The 18,894-nt window shown below is 40.9% G+C and overlaps 1 protein-coding gene across 1 annotated transcript in view; it reads right to left on the reverse strand.

The window, feature by feature from the left end:
- Positions 1-18,894, reverse strand: part of LOC109630998 (plexin-A1-like) — a 281,886-nt gene that overhangs the window by 36,348 nt on the left and 226,644 nt on the right. The window contains exons 19-22 of the mRNA XM_020089564.2: positions 17,044-17,137; positions 14,707-14,943; positions 10,644-10,787; positions 3,584-3,818 (exon numbers count right to left, since the gene is read on the reverse strand). Of these exons, the coding sequence (XP_019945123.2) occupies positions 3,584-3,818; positions 10,644-10,787; positions 14,707-14,943; positions 17,044-17,137 (710 nt within the window). The remainder of the gene's footprint in view (positions 1-3,583; positions 3,819-10,643; positions 10,788-14,706; positions 14,944-17,043; positions 17,138-18,894) is intronic.

An 18,894-nucleotide genomic window follows, 5' to 3' on the forward strand; every position in this document is an offset into this window, starting at 1 on the left:
TTCAATCTTTGTCAAAAAAGATTTGAGCACAATGGAATGAAAAAGTGAAAATCAGCCTGGGGAGAGAAAGGCAGAAACAGTAAAACAGAAAACAAAGTTCCTGGAAGACAATTAATTGCATGAGTGGATAATTATTAAGAGAGCGACGGATGAGTTTTCATGCATAATTTCCCCCAGCTGTAATTGGCCTGCTTGGTCCACAAGAGAGATGGATAGGGGGAGGAAGCAGAGGAGATGAAGGAAAGATGAGGGGAAGAAAAAGAAGAAAGGAGAAAGAAAAAGATCAGGAGGTAAAGAAGCAAGGATGGTAAGACAGAGAGGAAAGGAAATCCAGGGGAAGAGGATGTAAGTGATGAGGACTAAGAAGAGTGAAAGATTAGGAGGGAAAGACCTGGGAAGAAGTAGAAAGAAAAGTAGAGATGTGAAGAAAGAGGCAGAGAAGAAGAGGCAGAATGGGAGATAAAGAGAAAGAGGAGAAGGAAGTAAAGAAGATGAGAAGGATGGAGTAGAGGAAAGGGAGGGTTAGATAGTCAGGAACATGCTTTCTCTCCCGTCCGTTATTGTCTCCACTTTCCTGTCATCTCATGTCTCATCTTCTCCTCTATTCTCTGACCAATCTTTCATTTATTACTAAATAAGTTAACGGTTATAGCTATAAAGGGTCTGGTAATAATAGAGACAGAAACACTGCAGCACATCAGGATGCATAAAATTTGATTTATAGCCAGACAATGTAACTGCAGCTATTTCCCAAAATGTCCCTTTTTTTTTGAGTCAGTTGCAAAGACACAACTTGAGTGAGACCAAAATGTATGTAACAACAAGCAGAGAGATGGGCATCCTGGTGTGTTTAGCACTGTGACTGTGAAATACCAAGCATTTCATATTCATTGAATGAGCTTTGTTTCTAAGGAAATATTCTTTGCAAAAGTAAGATTGGATTATTTAGTGAAACTTTAAATCCAATATATTAGTCAGTGTAAAGGTAAATTAAACTAAACACTCAACAGTAAAAAAAAATACCCACAGTAACAATCAAATACACAAAAACTAGCATGTTACCAGTTATCTTTCCCTTCTTAGCATTTTCTACAATACTTTTTTTTATTTACATAAAAATCTTTTTGCACGACCTTCGTTTGACAAAATATCTCCATTAAAACGATAACACAAAAATGCTCAAACAAGCATGCCGGGCCAGTAGGTGGTGATAAAGTCTCCTCCAATGATCCATCAAATAGATCCATGTGATGTTGTTGTTAACCATATGCTGAATTTATTGAAAATCTGCACTTTGGATTTGCAGAATATCCGCATATATTTTAAGTATTTCATCTTCTTGTGCATATTGTGTTACTGTATGTTTTGTAACAGAAAGTTGTCATTGTGACATCCACAGTTTTTCTAAAAAAGCTGATTGGTTCCAACTCTATTTCTTAAGTGTTTAAATGTTTGGCTTCTTGCTAAGTGACGTCAATCCACACAGAGACTTGTCTTTGCCCGTTCATTTATTTGAAAGTCAATTTGCATTTTGTTTGGTCATGGAGCATCTGAAAAAAACGTGTATTTTATCTCTCCTGAACTAAAATGTGACACTTGCCATTCAGCAGTTGTCATTTCTATTATGTAGCTAATAAACCTTGACTGATGATAAACTAGTTTAGATGATAGTCTGCTTTTCACGGTCGACTGAACCTGACGTCCCCTTTCTCTTCCCCCTGAAAACTCCTCGTACCGAGCAGCCAACCTCACACACAGAGGACCGCCCACTTCATCTGTTCCTCCGCCCACATGCACAGCCTCGTCTCTGCGGGCCAGCTGGGAGCGCTGCAGGCGCGGCGGGGTGAATTTGGGAAGGGGGTTCGGTGGATGCGAATAAGTTAATGAACTTCCTGGAAAACTGAATGCTTGTTTTCTGTATCAACCGTCTTCTCACTTAGCAAAGAGGGGGACTCTTCCTGTGGCCTGAAAAACGTCTTTGTACTCAGACAAGGTGAGAACACTTTTCTGAAAATGTCACCTGGCACCGCTCTCCTTGAAACCGCCACACTTTAAATCAAAAGCTGTTGTGGGTTTGGTCTGACAGCTGATCCTTGGTGGCTGATAGAGCTGGACTCTGTGTCACGACTGTGGTGTAATCATATTGTAACCTTGTACCATAACTGTGTGAGCCTGTGTCATTATATGGAGTGTAAACAGCTGGACTGTCCCTACATCAGTCATCAGACACTACTGCACTGTAACACTGTGACCTCACATAGAGCCCCTCTCCCCCCCACTCAGCCGGCTGTCTCTCTCACTTTATCTCTCATTTCTCTGAGACCCATCTCTTTGTTATTCTGACCTCACACATCCTCCCTCTCTCTCTCCATCTACCACCCAACACTTTATATGCTCTCTCTCTTTTTATTCCAACACTCTTTCGTTGTCCTGTCTTGTTTTTACTCAGACATACGGACAACTGACATCTCTCCACCACCACAATCAGAAGACCACATTAAGAACTAGAATGTCACTCTGTGGAGTTCATACCTCCACCGATCCCCGACAGTTCCCTTAAGAAACCAAATTCAAATTCACACGAGCTGGATTTTTGCTTGGATCTGCGGAAGTTACTGAGCACTGAGGTTTTTCTAGAGGCTCCCAGTGGAACAACACCTCCTTCACACACTTTCTCATGTTTCTGCTTTCTCACCCAATCTGTGTGTCATGTCAGTGTTTCATACCTGTGAGTGAAAACCCATCATGCTCTAAAGATAGGACCATATGGTTTGCCTGTGACTCTGTACTGATGGTAATATAACTTGGCGTGGGTTCTTTCCATTATGTATTTAGATCAGCCCTGTATTCTTACATATAAAGTGGTTTTTGTTTGGTGTGACTCAGTTATGACACAGTCAAACATTTGCCTTGGAAAACATACCCCGCAGTCACACTGTTGTTGTCCATGACGACAGCATCCAATTTCCTGCTACTACCAAATACAGTGCATCTCTTTCTATATATTTTGGTTATAAAACTGTAATCCACATACATATCCTTTTACATTGTTAAGCCTGCATGTTCACAAAATTCATGAAACTTATAATTCCTTTTTTTATAATCATGAACAGTTGGACACTTACTCAGAGACTCAGTGCTGTAATCAGTGTCACTGAAAACAGTTACTCACAGTCACTCTGAAAATATTCCTACTAATTACTTAGAAACAAAGTCAAGATATAACTTAATCAATTGCATTGTTACGAGTTGCAAGCCTTGGATTTTTCAGACCTTTTTGACAGTGGCAAGTGGCTAAGCTTTCAAGCTTCTGTCACATTGCAGTGGCACAAATGAGAATTATTTCCAAAAAGGATTAGACTATTCCTTTGAAAACCTAATTTGGTCTAAACCCTGAAACTAAATAATCTATTTGTTTTTTTTTAATATTTAAATGAATCTGATGTTCTCTACAACAGTTCAATTGTTACATTTTGGTGAATTTTATATTTTTGTGTTTGACATTTATTTATATGTTAATCAAAATGACTGTAAAGTCATTAAGAGCTGTGGCTAGCACAGCGTCACTGTTTCTGTGACCTACCTTCTTTACACTCCAGGGCCACTCTGGACTCCAGGTTGTCCATCTGGAGCTGAAGACGTTTCAGTGTTCGGTCAGCGTCCCTCGACTTCCTCTTATAGGCTATCAGAACAGCGATGATGACCAACAGGAGCAGGCCGCCACCCCCTCCAATACCGATGATGGCGGGAAGTGTCAGAAGGCTGTCTGAGTAGATGTGAAGAGTCCCGGGGGAGTACTCGAACCCGCCAGCACGGATCTGAACCCACAAATACAACATACATTTAATGAATGAGAGAAAAAGGACACAAGTTCCAGTAACTCCTTAATTATAAAGTGACACAGTCATTCACTAGAGAGTTGATAAGGTTCAGTGCATCGCTCAAAGGCAGTTCCACCACTGGAGAGAAAGTTACAACTGATTTACTTTCCTCTGTCAGATTTTCAGGGAATTTGAACCAGCACTTCCTAGAAAGACAAAAACCAGGCAGTGGTCACTGGAAAATAGCGGTCTGAAGAGATCAAACAGCGGTGGTCTGATGAAAGAAGTCAGTTGACCCAATTTCTACCACAAGCGTCATTAAATGTTTATCTATTCTGTGCTTGTGCTAAACAGGCTGATCTCTGACAGGCTTATACTGAGGAGTCTCACATCCCCTCATCTTTGAACATTACTGGTAAAGGTTTTTTTCTTCTTGCCTTTGGGGGAGCAGCTTCACAGGCCTTTGATAATGAAGATCTCACAAGTTAACTTGCTCAGTGCTTTAAATGATTTACTCTCCTCTGCATTGTCTGAACATAACTCAATAAGTGGGTTTTCAACACAGATGTTCTCTTATCCTGCTTTTCCACTAGGGCAGCTCCAGGGCCAGTTTGGAGCCAGTGCCAAACCTGGAACCAGTTCCTTGTGTTTTGACAGCCGACGAACTGGCTCTTGGCCATAAAAAGAATTGCACCAACTCATTGCAGTTCTAGAAATAAGAACCGGCTGGGGGGCTGGATTATCGTGACCATCAAGAACAATCACAACTTTGTTGTGACCACTTGTGATCGGATCACACCACACTGTGTGCAAAACACATCTGTATCAGTGTGTGTGTCTCTGCGTGTCAGTGCAAGTGAGAGAGAGAGAAAGAGCAAGCAGAGTAAGGTTGGACTAAATAAATAAATTAATAAACATGCACAATATAATATAATATGTAATATATGTCAGCTTGTGGGTCGAAGTGTTGAGGTGTTGAGGTGTAGACAGCAACATACAGTATATGGTGACGATGACATGGCTCTAATGTGGCTCTAGCCCATGGAAAAGGAAACTGGTCCTTAAAAGCTTTGTAAATTGAACCAGCTCCAAACCAGCACTAGCACTCAGCTCGCTGTGATGGAATACAGGTATTATTGATGTTCTCATTTCTTATATATCAGTTTACGAACAAAGTTAAACCAGCGCAGTGGTGTTAAAGTCAAGCACACACACACACACACACACTTAAAACACCCAAGACTACACACACACTTAGACACAGTATAAGTAATCAAAAAAAGTAATCACCAGCATTTAAATCTCTCCCCAAGCAGCCTGGCTAATTATCGGAAGTCAAACACATGTTTTTTTTTGTCCGACTAACTACATTTACATAAGCACAGTGTGTTGCAGAGAGGAGAAAAACACACACACACACACACACACACACACACACACACAAACACACACACACACACACACACACACACACACATGCAGGCACGCTGCACTGGAATCTGTCAAATCAAGCGATCCTGCAGGGGGGTTGATAACTGATTCAAATTAGGTGCGATTATGTGCTTTGAAGTTTCTATGAGTGCACTTCCATGTTATTATTATCAAAGTCTGAAAAAAGAAAACAGAGGAGCTGCTATATCAATATCAATGAAGTCATAACCCACAAATTCAATTTACAAATGGTGGAGACAATTAAACGCAAGCGATTAAAGTCGGAGTTTGGATTTATTTGTTTGTGGAACAAGACAGTTGGGCTCCACGGCACAGAGTTCGGGTGTTTCAGCTTCCTCTCATACTCTAAAGACATGCAGGTTGGGGTTAGATTAATTAGAGACTCTAAATTGAGCATAGGTGTAGATGTGAGTGTGACAGACTCTGCGACATGCTGGCAACCTACAACAGATTATAATGGATGGATAGATGGATGAAAGACAGTCTCAGTCTAGACAGTATTTAACATCATACAGGATTTATGAGCTAATAACTGTCAACAGTCTAGCAGAAGGTCACAGTGGTGAGTTACCTCTTCATGCATTAAAACATCAACACTCTATATTCTTTTTGTATTTTTTACTTATCGAATTTTTTTACGGCAGTTGGTTGTGTAAAGGGTCACTTGAGCTGGTTTCGGACATGCACTGAACTCTGGATACTCTCCTGAGTCAGGTGCTCCGGACATTCTGCAGAGTTTCTCCTGCCAGTTTCCGAGTAAAGACTCTGGATACTGTTCGAAGGAGCCCATGTGGGAAAACAGCAGGAGATTATCCCAAGGATTCAGAGAGCGAGTGGTTGTGTTGATGATGTTTTTGACAAGTGACATTGACTAAACTGAAAAAAAGAATACAAAGATCCCAGGGTTGAAAAAGAGGTCTCAAACACGTAGGAGACACAGAAGATGTCATCCGGAACAGGCAGCAAGAGCTTTGAGCACCAGAGTCGATGTTTTAACAAAAAACTTGTGATCTCCACAGCACACTTGATCTATTATGTCCTGCCGCCTGGATGCTGTGCCACCCCTCACCTGAATGCTCTGCAGATTTCTGTGCTGTTGTGAACGTCTGACTTCATGCCTAAGAACAGCTTTGCAGTCATGCACCAACAGAGCAATATTACCCAACTCTAAAGTTCCCCTTGGTCAATGGGACATTTCCGGATTATTGTTTTGATCTTACAGCCTATAACTTTACTGTTTGAATTTCACGTCACCGCTGTCATCAGGCAGCTGCTGGAACAGCTCTGATAAACGTGCTGTGTACCTGCCCAACACCAATCACAGGAGCAGTGACTGGCTGGTAAACATAATGGAGCATTTAGCAGCTTCAGAGCCAGATATTTCCCTGAGGAGACCAGAACAGAACCATAACGAGTGAATATTGGATTTTCATTTGAAAACGTAGCCATGTGATAATATGTCAGTGCTGGTGGGTTTTTTTTTTTTTCAATCAATTCAGCATTTTTTTGTTTTAGCTTATGTGTACTGTTGTTGATTTTCCTTCACATGGAATTCATAGGCCGTACAAGTAAGTGCAAGTTTCAAACTATTCTAGCTCACACATCAAAAAATAAATAAATAAATAAAAAATTTAAAAACCGGCAAGTAGAGCAAATGATGTCAGCGTCATCATCAGCAGGGGATGGGATTTGTTTTGAATCTAAACGTGGGAGGGCGTTTCCTCCCATGCCTTTTCATTGAGGACATTCTGACAGCAGGAAGAGCAGAGGTGCGAATGTTTAAATTAGTAACGACTTAATTACATTTCGCTGCTTCATTTTCAGGGTCCCGGTGTTGTTCATGCTGTGCTCACTGTCACACACTGTCAACACTTCCTGGGACACTTGAACAGAACACACGCCCCATTAACAGAACAGAGCAGACACAGTGGTAAGGTTATTACCAACATCTGGGCCTTTTTTTCTGAGGGAAAGGACATAACAATAACAACGTCAGGAATTATACATTCAAAGGTCCCATAAAATGGCTCTTACACTGCTAATTCTATTTATGGCCACATGAAACTTAAAGCTGTGAGGTATTTTAATTTAAATATTCATGAGATTTCAACTTGTTTGTTGTTGGAAAATGGAGAAAACATAAAATCTATGCCTACTGGAGGAAGGAGAGGTAAGGTTATGTTGGATTTGGGGAACTCAGAGATAGGGTTACTTTCTCGGCTCATTGCAAATGAATATGTATTATCTAATCAGAGGTCACTGGCATATCTGGTGCAATTAACCAGAGGGAAAAGAATCCTTCAACGTGGTGACACATTTTCAAGGCATTTTTCTATTTTTATTCTCCTGACAGACTGAAGGACTGATGGAGGAACTTAAAGAGCTGAAGGCCAAAACAACAAACAAGTTTCTTCGAAAACTCGAGGGAGGAGCACAGCTGCCAACACACAGCTGAGCATCTGAGGGGACACACAAAGACACATTGACACGCACACACTTCTTACTGTACAACAACACACAAATTGGATGGACACCCATTGGGGTCCCCTGTATGTAGGTCATTCTACGTAGGGAATATTATTGTGCCACAGCTGTGCGCACAAACACACACAGTGCATGAAGTAACACACACACACACACACACACACACACACACACACAGACACACACACAGCAGAAGAGATAGGAACAGACAGCTCTATTTTTTCTTCGGCTATTGTCAAACGAAGGACTAACTCCACCACCCCCGCCACCACATCGCATCGCTCCGATATTCGACATGACATTTCATTCAAAAAAAATAAAAGAGAAAAGGGAGGATAGAAAAAAAGAAAGAAATTCAAGAGAGTTCCACCTTGGAGCTGGCTGTATCCGTTGAGAGCTATCATACTGAATTACATGGATGTGCTGTCAGTGGCTTTCTAGGTATATTGGCGGTAGCTGGCGGGGAGTAAATGTCATAAAGATTGGTGATAAGTTTAAAGCTGGTGGGCGGTTGGGGGGTGGGACTGAGTGAGTGTTCTGGCGGGAAATTCAGACAAACATCCAAATATATTCATGGCAGAACCGAGTCGCCTGCAGGAGATCTGACCTTCCTCTGTGCAGATGCTCCAGGAGCTGCATTGCGATTTTGAAAGTCTGCTCCAGTCAGAGTGAATCAGGGATTTCAAATCTGCCGTCTGCTGACAGCTCAACACTCTGGACAACTAAACCTGAATGGTTCCGTGCACTACTTCCTGCTGTATTGTAATTTCTGGACTGGAAATGGAAGCAACATTGGCATCATTCACACTGTGGGTGGCGGTAAAAAAAAAACTAGCTGCAGCTACGTGTATGTGTACACTTCTCATACAAAACAGGAAGTAGAACTCAGTGACGCTGCGATGATGCTTTAGCTTGGATTTGCTGAGAGTTGGACAAAATTTGCACATCAGAGAGATTTATACAGAGAACGAGGTTCCTGGATTAAAGCTTAGAGACGAGCTTAGTGTCTGCATATCAGTGGCATCCTGGAGAAACAATTCTATTCTTAATACCACCTTTTATGTTTCTGCATAACTCGAGGACAGGGCTGCGCTGGTGACAGAGAGACAGCGGCTTGTCATGGACATAAACTGGAGCAAAAGTGAATACTCACACACTTCTCTTATCTCTTACCAAATATGACGTACATTAATTCAGCTCGCTGCTCCCCCAAAATCAGTTTGCTAGTCTTATGAATAAAACGTTTTGAGTTTGCAGGATCAGGTATCCTATTATTTGACATTCTATTTTAGAATGTAGAGCAGGTATGACCCTTTGCTGGTATGTAGAAAAAACTGCAGTTTCAGACATTTTTATTTCCAGATTCAGATAAGGTCACTGTGACCTTTGACCACTGAAATCAAATCAATTATTATTTGAGTCCAAGTGACAAATTTAAGAAACTTGCTAGAGACAGACTTTTTAAATTAATCTGTGAGAGTGAATGTTTGTGTCTGATGTAATGAAATTCCCGATGGGTGTTCTCAACATTCACAAGAACATGAGGTTACCATGACCTTGACCTCATGTAGAATTTACAAAAGGGATATTCTAACATGTTTAAAACCTTGATTTTCACAGGAGGGTGACTTTAAGTTAAGCTGTGTCATATCTTCCGACATGCATCCCTCACTTACAGAAGTGTGATTACACTTGCACAGTGTTATTACACTTGCACAGTGTCAGACATGATGTGTGTCATGGGTAAATGAGGTATTTTAGGTTTACCTTCGCACTGTTTAATTGCTTCTTTCATGAAGCATTAGTCTGATCTTTGATGGTCGTAGCAGAAATCTTCGAAGATGCTGAATGAGAGTTTGGTGTCTAATACTGGGCTAAGTGTGAATACATGGAGATAAGAGTACGGAGCAGCGGTGATGTGAGCAGCTTTGATTAAAGTGGAGTGTGGGTGGAGGACTGGCTGGTGGATTTACTGAAGGTTAGGTACATTATATTCTGTGTACTATTAAATGTCTACACCCTCAAAGTAAAGGGAAGCTAATAAAAATACACGGAAAATGAAGATGGCACTAAGGGGACTTGAAAACCTCTCGAATCCAGAAGCAGCAGCACCTGCAGAGGAGAAGTGCTGACGCCTGCACAGCTGCTGGTGCCGATACACTTCAGCAGAGAGACAGGAACATGGTTTTACATCTGCAGACATGTCTAAAGGTTCACTGTGGTCATGTTGAGGATATAATGTAGCTGTGAGATGTGACATTTCAGACACTTAATGGATGTGAACGTTAACAGCATGGTGAACAGTTTGAACAGACATTAATCACGAGTCTGGTTCCTGTGACTGAACTTAACTTCTCCACTGCCTTATTTCAACAGCAACAGGCTCGCTCAAGGCCAATGAAGAGCAACATGTTAATTGTGCGTTACATATTTAACAGCAGCCTCGGTGTAAATGCTCCGTGGAGCGTATCCCCAGATCTGTCGGTGGAAATCGTTTAGAAACGACACGAGGGGGTCATTGTCATAACTCACAGACAAGGTTAGAGTGACATTATAGGCTGAGATTCTCAGCCTCCAATGTTTTCATTTTCATAAATATGAGTTACTGGGACAGTGAGGATATGCTGTCTCTTTTGTCTTTCCAGGAAAATTGCTTTCAAAATTGACCCTGCAAAATGAAAGCTGATTCTGTAATTAAATTAATAAGAAAGATAAGAAATTATATTAAGGTATCAGCTCCTAACATCAAGTTCTCTTATAGATAATCAATTCAGTGAACACAGGGACAAGATGGGACAGAAAAGTGCAAAACTTCCTAAAGTCAAAATCAGGACAGGTCAAAGTGATGGAAGTAAAGAGGCAGAGGACACAAAGTGCTGATCTGACCGTGACTTTGTGTTGTCCAGTGAGGTTGGGCCATTCACACAGCAGCTGGCTCTCAGACAGGGTGAGGACACAGGGAGTCTCTCCAATCAGCACCGTGTAGTTCAGGCGACTGTTACCCGGAGCCGCTGGGATCAGGTTACGACCCTAAACACAAAACAAGAAAATCATGAGAGGGAGGAGAGGCCCTCAGCTCATTTTTATACAGAGAAGTGATCATGAGATACCATCAACACCTTTTCTTGAAAGACAACTTTCAAGTGTAACCCTCTAATTGCTTGGCAGTTCAGTAAAACCTTATTTGTTTTCCTCTAATGTAATCATTCAATAATCTGTAAATGAAGACGAGTGAGAGAAATGACTCACTGACAATACAATTGCTCAATTAAAAATGCTTTAAAGGACGAGGCCGTCGATGCATTTTATTTTCCTTACTGTTAAAAAAGCTGACTGATGATAGTTATCTTTACAAAACAGGTATTTATTTCATCTTTTCTCTTAAAAGTGATTTCCTGAAGCAGCTGTTTGTAGTTCTGTCTGTGGATGGATGCACATTTGATGCTCTGGTAAATACAGCGACAGGATGAAATACAAAAAGAAACTGCAGTGTCCATGTTTATCACAATAAAGAAACCTTTTTTTTATAGTTTCAGACAGCAATGTAGCTCAACTGCACGAGAATAAGATACAGGAATGGGCTTCAGAATACAAACACAACGCTTGTTAGTAGGGGTCAAGTCCATATGAACTTGGGGCGGCTGTGGCTGAAGAGGTAGAGCAGGCTAGATCTCCATTTCCCCTATTCAGCATGCCAAAGTGTTTTCGGTCAAGATACTGGAGCCTAAATTGACCCTGAGCTGTGCCGGCAGTGTGTCAGTGATGAGTGACTGACTGAAAGTGCTGCACATGGATGCACTGTGTATGTTTGTGTGAATGGGTCAATGGAGAATCTGTTATGTAAAGTGCATTGAGAGGTTATCAAGACTAGAAAAATGCTATATATATATATATATACACACAGAGGATTGACTCATTGACTGTATATATACTAAGGAGGTACACAAAACCCTCACCCACATGCACAAAAGCAGTTTTTTCCTCTGTCCATTAAACTGAATTCCACACAAAGCCTGCACAGAAGGTGTTTTTCTTCGAACATTTGTCGTTTTAAGTTCTAGTTTTTCATTTCAATGTCCCAAGTCCAATTCGAGACACACTCTGACGGATGGTGAAAAAAAAAGGGGGAAAAATTAATACAAAGAAAACAAGACAGATAGGAAATGTGGCGAGAAAACATCAGGAGAGCGGACGCGAGGAGTGGGGAGAGCAAAGAAAAGATTATGAGAGAGGTAGAAAATGTGTGGGGACTACAGGAGGCGAGCGAGAGAGAAAGAGAGAGGGAGGAAGATAGCTGCCTTGTGTCCCGCTGGCTTAGCAGTGGGACGCAGAGACAGACTCCGTTTTCCAATCCCATCGTCTCTGCAGGCTGCCACCCAGCCCCGCTCCGCAACCCTGTAAACATGCATCCCATTCCATCTTGCAAACACACACACACACACACGCAGAGCTCAAGCCACGCATGCACTCAAGTCACAGCCACACACAGAGCTGTTGCCACACATACACACAACAGGCAAGAAGCATCACGCCGGGCCATACTGTCAAAGACACACAAACACACACAGGAAAGCACTCAAGACACACCACAAGCAGATAAATATTTTTTTCTCCAGCTAACACTCACTAAAAACACACCCGACACTTCAGATGAGAAATTAATTGCGTGGCGAGCGCAGTGCGTGATCTGAGACACGCTACCCCCACATCCCATCTTGCCAAATTGCATTTTTGTCCATCTCATCAGTGCTTCCACTAGGTAGGCAGTTCTACCAACAAGCCAAGCAGGAGATTTGACAATTACTGAGAGGCTCTTTGCTAATAAATTATCATTTAAGAAATAAATTACACTGGTTATGCTGCTTTCAATTTCTTCATGGAAATAAACACCGTGCCACACTGTGATAACACAACCGATAGAAAAGGCAAATTCTAACAAATGACAAAAGCACTGAACAAAAGATCCAGAGCAAATGTAACATTGCAACACTTATATAGTGTACAGTCCACATCATGCCATCAGTTAAATTCTGTTTCCACAGATTTCAGCAGGCTATACACCCAGAACTCATTTTAGTAGGAGTGATATTGGGATGGTCGAATAGATTTCTGTCATTTTTGAAAATTTTGGTCAGCTGTCAATGTACAATTTCATAGCAAAACCAAAATGCTCACGTCTCCAAGTCTCCTGTTTGTCCATATTCCGATGCCTCTTCCTTTGGACATTTGGTCAACAAGAAAAATATATAATCAAGGCAGCATGTTTCTCTCTTTTTTAGCAATGTTAGCAAACAAACGTCTTATTCATTAAAAAGGAGGAGCTGGCGGCAGGGTTCAGAGTGAGCACATAAATGTTAAGCTTCGCCTTCACGCAGGAATTTAACAACAACATCTCTGAAGTCGCAGGGTAGCCCAGGTTTAGTTATCCAGTCTCATCGCTAAGTTTTCTACTTCACTCTAATTTCTCTCCAGTCGCTCTGATTAAACATTTCAGATGAGCTCGTTGTGATCACATAATGACACACACACTCACAAACTCAAAATTGCCAATTAATTTCCTTTACTTGTGTCCAATCACTGAAAACCAATAGAATCCAAATCTCCTGGACTTGGGGCCTGTGTGCTTTCAAACTGCCCTCACGGCACCAGAAATTAATTACACAAATTGCAGGCAGTGTTATTTAAGAGGGCTTGGGGCCACAGAGGAGGACGGCAGTCAAAGAAGCTGCTCTTAGTTACTGAAGGACGGGAATAGGCCTTGGAAGGTGTGGACGTTTGCTTTCAGCTTTCAATTATTCATTTGTGAGATATTTTTCTCCCCGTCTCAGAGATCTTGCAAACACATTTGAGTTATTTTTTTTCTAATAGGAGAAAAACCTGCTGCTGAGTGTGTGTGTGTGTGTATACCTGTCATTATTAATACAAGATAGGTTCAATATGTTTGAGACTCTTGTAGTCATCTAAAAAGCTATCTATCTACCACTAGCTGAGACTTTTTGTACGCCTGCTCCACATCAATACTCTGTTAAAAATCAATGACAACTATAAAAGCAAATATAAAACAAGGTTGGATTACCTCACATGTAGAGGTGGTGTGTAGGAGCAATACTGGACAGGTAAATAAGGAGTTTGGAGTGTGGTCTTTTTTTTGGAGTTCAAAAAACCCCAGAAATACAGTGTAGAGAATGGATTCAACTGTGTTCATATGCTTTAATAAAATATGCAATTACCTCACTAAATACAGAATTAAATCAAAAACTTTTTCTTAAAGGTACACATCAAAGAAGTGCATTGGTTTTATGGTTAGAGGCAGCATTAGAGGTGTGATTTGTAGGTTTTGTCTGCTGCTGCAAATATGAGCTTCAGAACATTTACAGTTCGGCCAACTAATTTAATTAATCCTTTTTATAATGTAAAGTTGAAAAAATACAGTTTAAAGATGTAAGAACTGTGTGATCTGTTTCCTTCTAAGCATCTTTTTCATCTGTACATCTTCTACACGGATCAGGTACAGGTATAACAGCAGTAACCAAAGAAACCTGACGATGCTTCACTATACGTTGGGGGGGATACTCTGCCAAATACCAACAGCTGATCCCATTATAGCCTAAAATCAGGGATAACCTTATATTTCTATTTGCAAATTATTCATTTATCGACCTCTGAGTATGGTGGGATAAATTAATTAGCTTGAAATCCAGGCGATTTAACACCAAGCAAATGTGACAAATTCTGTCTAAATGTCAATAGCCTCATTCTCACTGCAAAAGCTGTCTGAGAGCAGAAGATATGAGTCTCTTCTGCATCACAGCTTCACAGCATCGCAGAACGACTCCCTGTCAAATTAAGAAGTGTTTGCCAAGCCAACATTGTACCCATGGTAAAAATCAGAGGAATTATAAAATAAAATACATAGTACAGGAAGTACAGAACAAATAACACCTCTGACCTTGAGAATGAGTGGTGATGTGGGTTTGAGCTCCAGTATTCCAGAAGGACTGAGCGGCTCAAACACGGGGTCGGGGTAGTAGCTGAATGTCTCGTTCACCACAACCAGAGCATTCACGTTGTCCATGTAGAACCCGATCTCGTCCGGGCCTGTGCCGGTCTCTGAAAAACCCAGCTCTGAATCGGCCACCGATGGGGCGAGGCACACCATGACTGAGTTGTTATACACCGTACAGTTCTGAAAGTGGAAGAGACAAGCGCACATTTGAGGCTTATGGTCACAGTCATCTGGAGAATCTGCAATATTCACATTTGAGGTAAGTCAGAGAAGAAAGGTAGTGAAAAAGAAAATCTCATTAGTCTTCTTAGAATAAAACTACGTGTGGACACAAATCTAAATACTTTTAATTATAATATAATTATAATTCCATTGGAAAAATAATATCAGAGATAAGCAGTCAACAGAGTCTCCGTTTAAAATACTAAGAATAACCCTCAGGTTAAATTTTTCTCTCTCTAAAATGGATCTGTTGGGTACAATAATTCATCCTTTTTGTGAGTCAATGCCCTGTGAAACTGTGATTCCATTATACTTATTGGAAATGTAAATTGGTTGCAAATTTATGATCAACTCTTAATAATCAGTAATGTGCTATTTGCATTTGTTTGTACATGGAGACTGTGAATAAACGATACTGTTTGCATGAATTTATACGGCTGTTTGGGGGGACAGTATTTTTTGTCTTGTTTTCTACCATTTATCACAGATGCATTCCATAATACTGTGAAAGTAAGGAAGCCTATTATGAATACCTGCTTCATTGATTTTGATATCAGCACATATATATGTACAATGTATATAAATAAGCATAGTTACTGATATAACACAGCCTATTTTGTAGAACTCAACAGAGATAAAAAGAAATAAATGTAAATATCCAATGAAAAACATGATGGTTGTTATTTCGCTTGTGAATGCAGTGCTATTAAGCTGTCCGATCTGGGACAGTTTTTCAAATGAATCCACACATTCTGTTTAGATTTTGCTGCAATGCAATTGTAATGCCACTCTGACAAAACTAAAAGGAATCATGATGTTTGTTGTGACCTATCTCAAACAAAGCTCTGCGAGTTGACTCTTTTATTGTATCACATTGCACAGAAGGCAAAAGAAACCAGGGAGAAAAATGCATTGAAAAAATGTGAGACACTATAGAATGTTTTGGAAGATGGCTGGCATTTGTGTCGTGATTAATAGTAAATGGGCAACAACATTTGAAAACATTATCACTGTCTTGAAGTGGAAAGTTGTTTAAAAGAGGACTGTGTGGGATACACTGTGTGGGCTGTTTGCCTCAATGAACGGCAGCTTCTGCAGGCTGAGGAGCCTTAGTACTGTTTGAGTTTAGTTCCCTAACACTAACAACTAAAAAGCCTCAACTCACTGCGACACTCATCAAAGTGCTTTGAGAACAACAGTATCTATAGAACCCAAGACACTTTTCAACTCCTTAAAGGCGACTTTAGGTTCTGTGTGGATTTGTTTTTCTTTCTTCTTTATTCCCCGGATCATCCTCTGCGCCTGTCTCTCGCACACACATGCACACGCAGCCTCTCGTTTTGTGACACAAACACTCATGTGGTGCGGTGACATTTGAAAAGCTATGTGACCTGAGGTGGCCTTAGATGTCTGAAGGAGATGTGAGCAAAACACAGAGGCAGACCGTCCGCCACCTTCGGCAGTACTTTAGAAGAACTTGTCTGCAGATGTGCTTCTGTGCTTGGGCGGGTATGCCTGACTGTATATATAACTTCTTGTTTGTATGATACTGTCTATCTAATAATTCCAGAAATCTCTTTCGAGCTCAAATATCTACTACACACTTGACATGTGCATTTGTAAGGGCCCAAGAAAGTACATTGTCAAATTTAGTGGGATTTGGAAAGGAAAAATGTTCAATATTGATGAACTTTGAATAAAGAGGTGAACAGTTCTTTGTGCAGCAGCAGTGTCACAGCTTCATTGCTCTGTGGATTGGACCGGTCTTTACTTGCCGCAGCTCAATTACTGCAGGTCACTTTTACAGTTTCAGATAGAAAGCTGCAACCACCATTACCACAGGCCAAGAAAACAGTCAATTCCAAACAGGCAGGTTTAGAACAGCACTGCATGAGGAAATATAAATCTGAGGTGGGTATACTGAGGATATTGCATGCCTGGGTATTTTGCTGAATGTTAATTTGTGCATATGAGGGGTGTTTTTTCTGCACTTGTCAACATGAACCTGTCCATTAGTGTGTGTGTGCTAGGATATATGTCAGTCACATCAATACTCACATGAAACGATTCCGCCTGCCCATACTTGGCCCTTATCTTTGGTTCTCGGATGGTTGCGAGGTTGGTACCGCTTACTGTCAGCAGAGTTCCACCACTATAGAGACAAAAAGGAAGAGAGTGGGTGATGAGTAAAAACTTATTATATAAAATTATGGGTATCTCAGGGTATTTCGGATTGGTAGAGGCCACATTTGACTGCTATAATGTACATGCAAAATGGATATTACTGTAGTATGCATGGAGCAGTTTGACAAAGGTTCCCAAAGAAATGGGGGTCGTTGGGATGGATTCAAAGTGCAGGATTTGTATTTTTCCTTAACCTTCCTATCCAGAAAATACAAATGCTTCAACTTGGCTGATGCCCAAATGTAATTTTGTTGGTGAGTGGTGTGTGAAGATAGACCCACGTGGCTGGATCAATTCTTAAACAGACTTAATTCTTTTGTCCATGACCATGCTTGCGCATTAGAAACAACAGCTGATCACAAGTTCAGTCAAATTGGCAAGAGTTTAGGATGCAAGTCTGTGTGGAAGTTTAAGTATCCTTCAAAGGTTCCTATGTTGGTCTGACCCAAAATGATATGTGGACTTGTTTCCTTTGAACCCGAATTGAAAAAGGATCATAAAGTGAACTATAAAACAAAATCTATAGCACGGAGGAATCTGGCCACTTTTAGAGACAATGGTGTTAGTTCGTCCTTTTCACTGCTACACTTAAACTGGATTTATAAGGTTTTTATGAAAGATGTCTTCCTGTCCCATTGCCTGCCCTGTTTTTACAACGGCAGTTCCAACTTCTGAGTACCCTGCTCGGCTTCCTGCAACGAGATCAGTGCCTTTCACTGCAGCGCCTCCGAGAAATATAGTGTCTAAGATTCCCTATTGTGTGTCATTCTGCAGGTTCTTCACTGCCCGGAGGAGGAAGTGCTGTCGTCTCTTTCATTGTTGTCTGAAATAAAAGGCTGAGATAATAATGTATCTTGAAAATGTCATAAACAATGTGCAGCACTAAAGCATATTTTAAAACCTGGAGTGAATATCCAAAGGGTCGTTTAGGCCTTGGTGAAGTTTGTAGTTCAACCCATGGTTTTAATATCTCATTAAAAAAATGGGATCTCGTTTCTCTGCAGACGTGTTGCTGGTTGGATTGTAATACGCCTTAGTCTCTACTCAGAAGTACCTGTGTCTGGCAGCTGAATCCACTATCTACACTTAAAAGATGAGTGTTTTGAAGATTTACTCCCTCTGTTGCTGTTACGATATAGGCTCTTCGCAGGGGAACACTGCTTTAGCTTGTCACTGCCCAGACTTAAACTACACTAGAGAAGTCTCTATTCTGTAGACAGACTTGCCACTTGTCTCCTGGTGTATTGTTCTTTTAGCTCACACTGAACATTAAAGAGTTTTATGACAAAGTATGATTTAAAACCTTCTAAAAACAGCCATCTTGGTATACAGTATATGGACCAGTAATCTTTGCAGACTACAGTACTGATGAGTCTGCCAACTCTTTGCAGGCTGGCCCTGTAAAATACCTTCTGTTCCTGTCCCCAGTATCCCTTATACCTATTCACCTTTCTTCATAATAAAATGAATTGCTTTTCGTAATCCTGCAAGTTTTGTATTACCTCCATCAACTGGGATGAACCTGCAACCTAAAATATCCCTTGGACTTTTATAATAGGAAAAGTTTTAACTTGTAACAATGCAAGTGGATGACTGGTGACCAATGACCCACTGCTTATGCATTGGAGGACTGCCAAACTTTACTATCTCTTCAATAACCAAGGTTTAGATAGAATAACTTGATTCCCATGATACTAAACCAGAAGGGCGCACAGAGAATGCAAA

Source organism: Paralichthys olivaceus, chromosome 6 (assembly GCF_024713975.1).
Source record: "Paralichthys olivaceus isolate ysfri-2021 chromosome 6, ASM2471397v2, whole genome shotgun sequence".
Taxonomy (NCBI): domain Eukaryota; kingdom Metazoa; phylum Chordata; class Actinopteri; order Pleuronectiformes; family Paralichthyidae; genus Paralichthys; species Paralichthys olivaceus.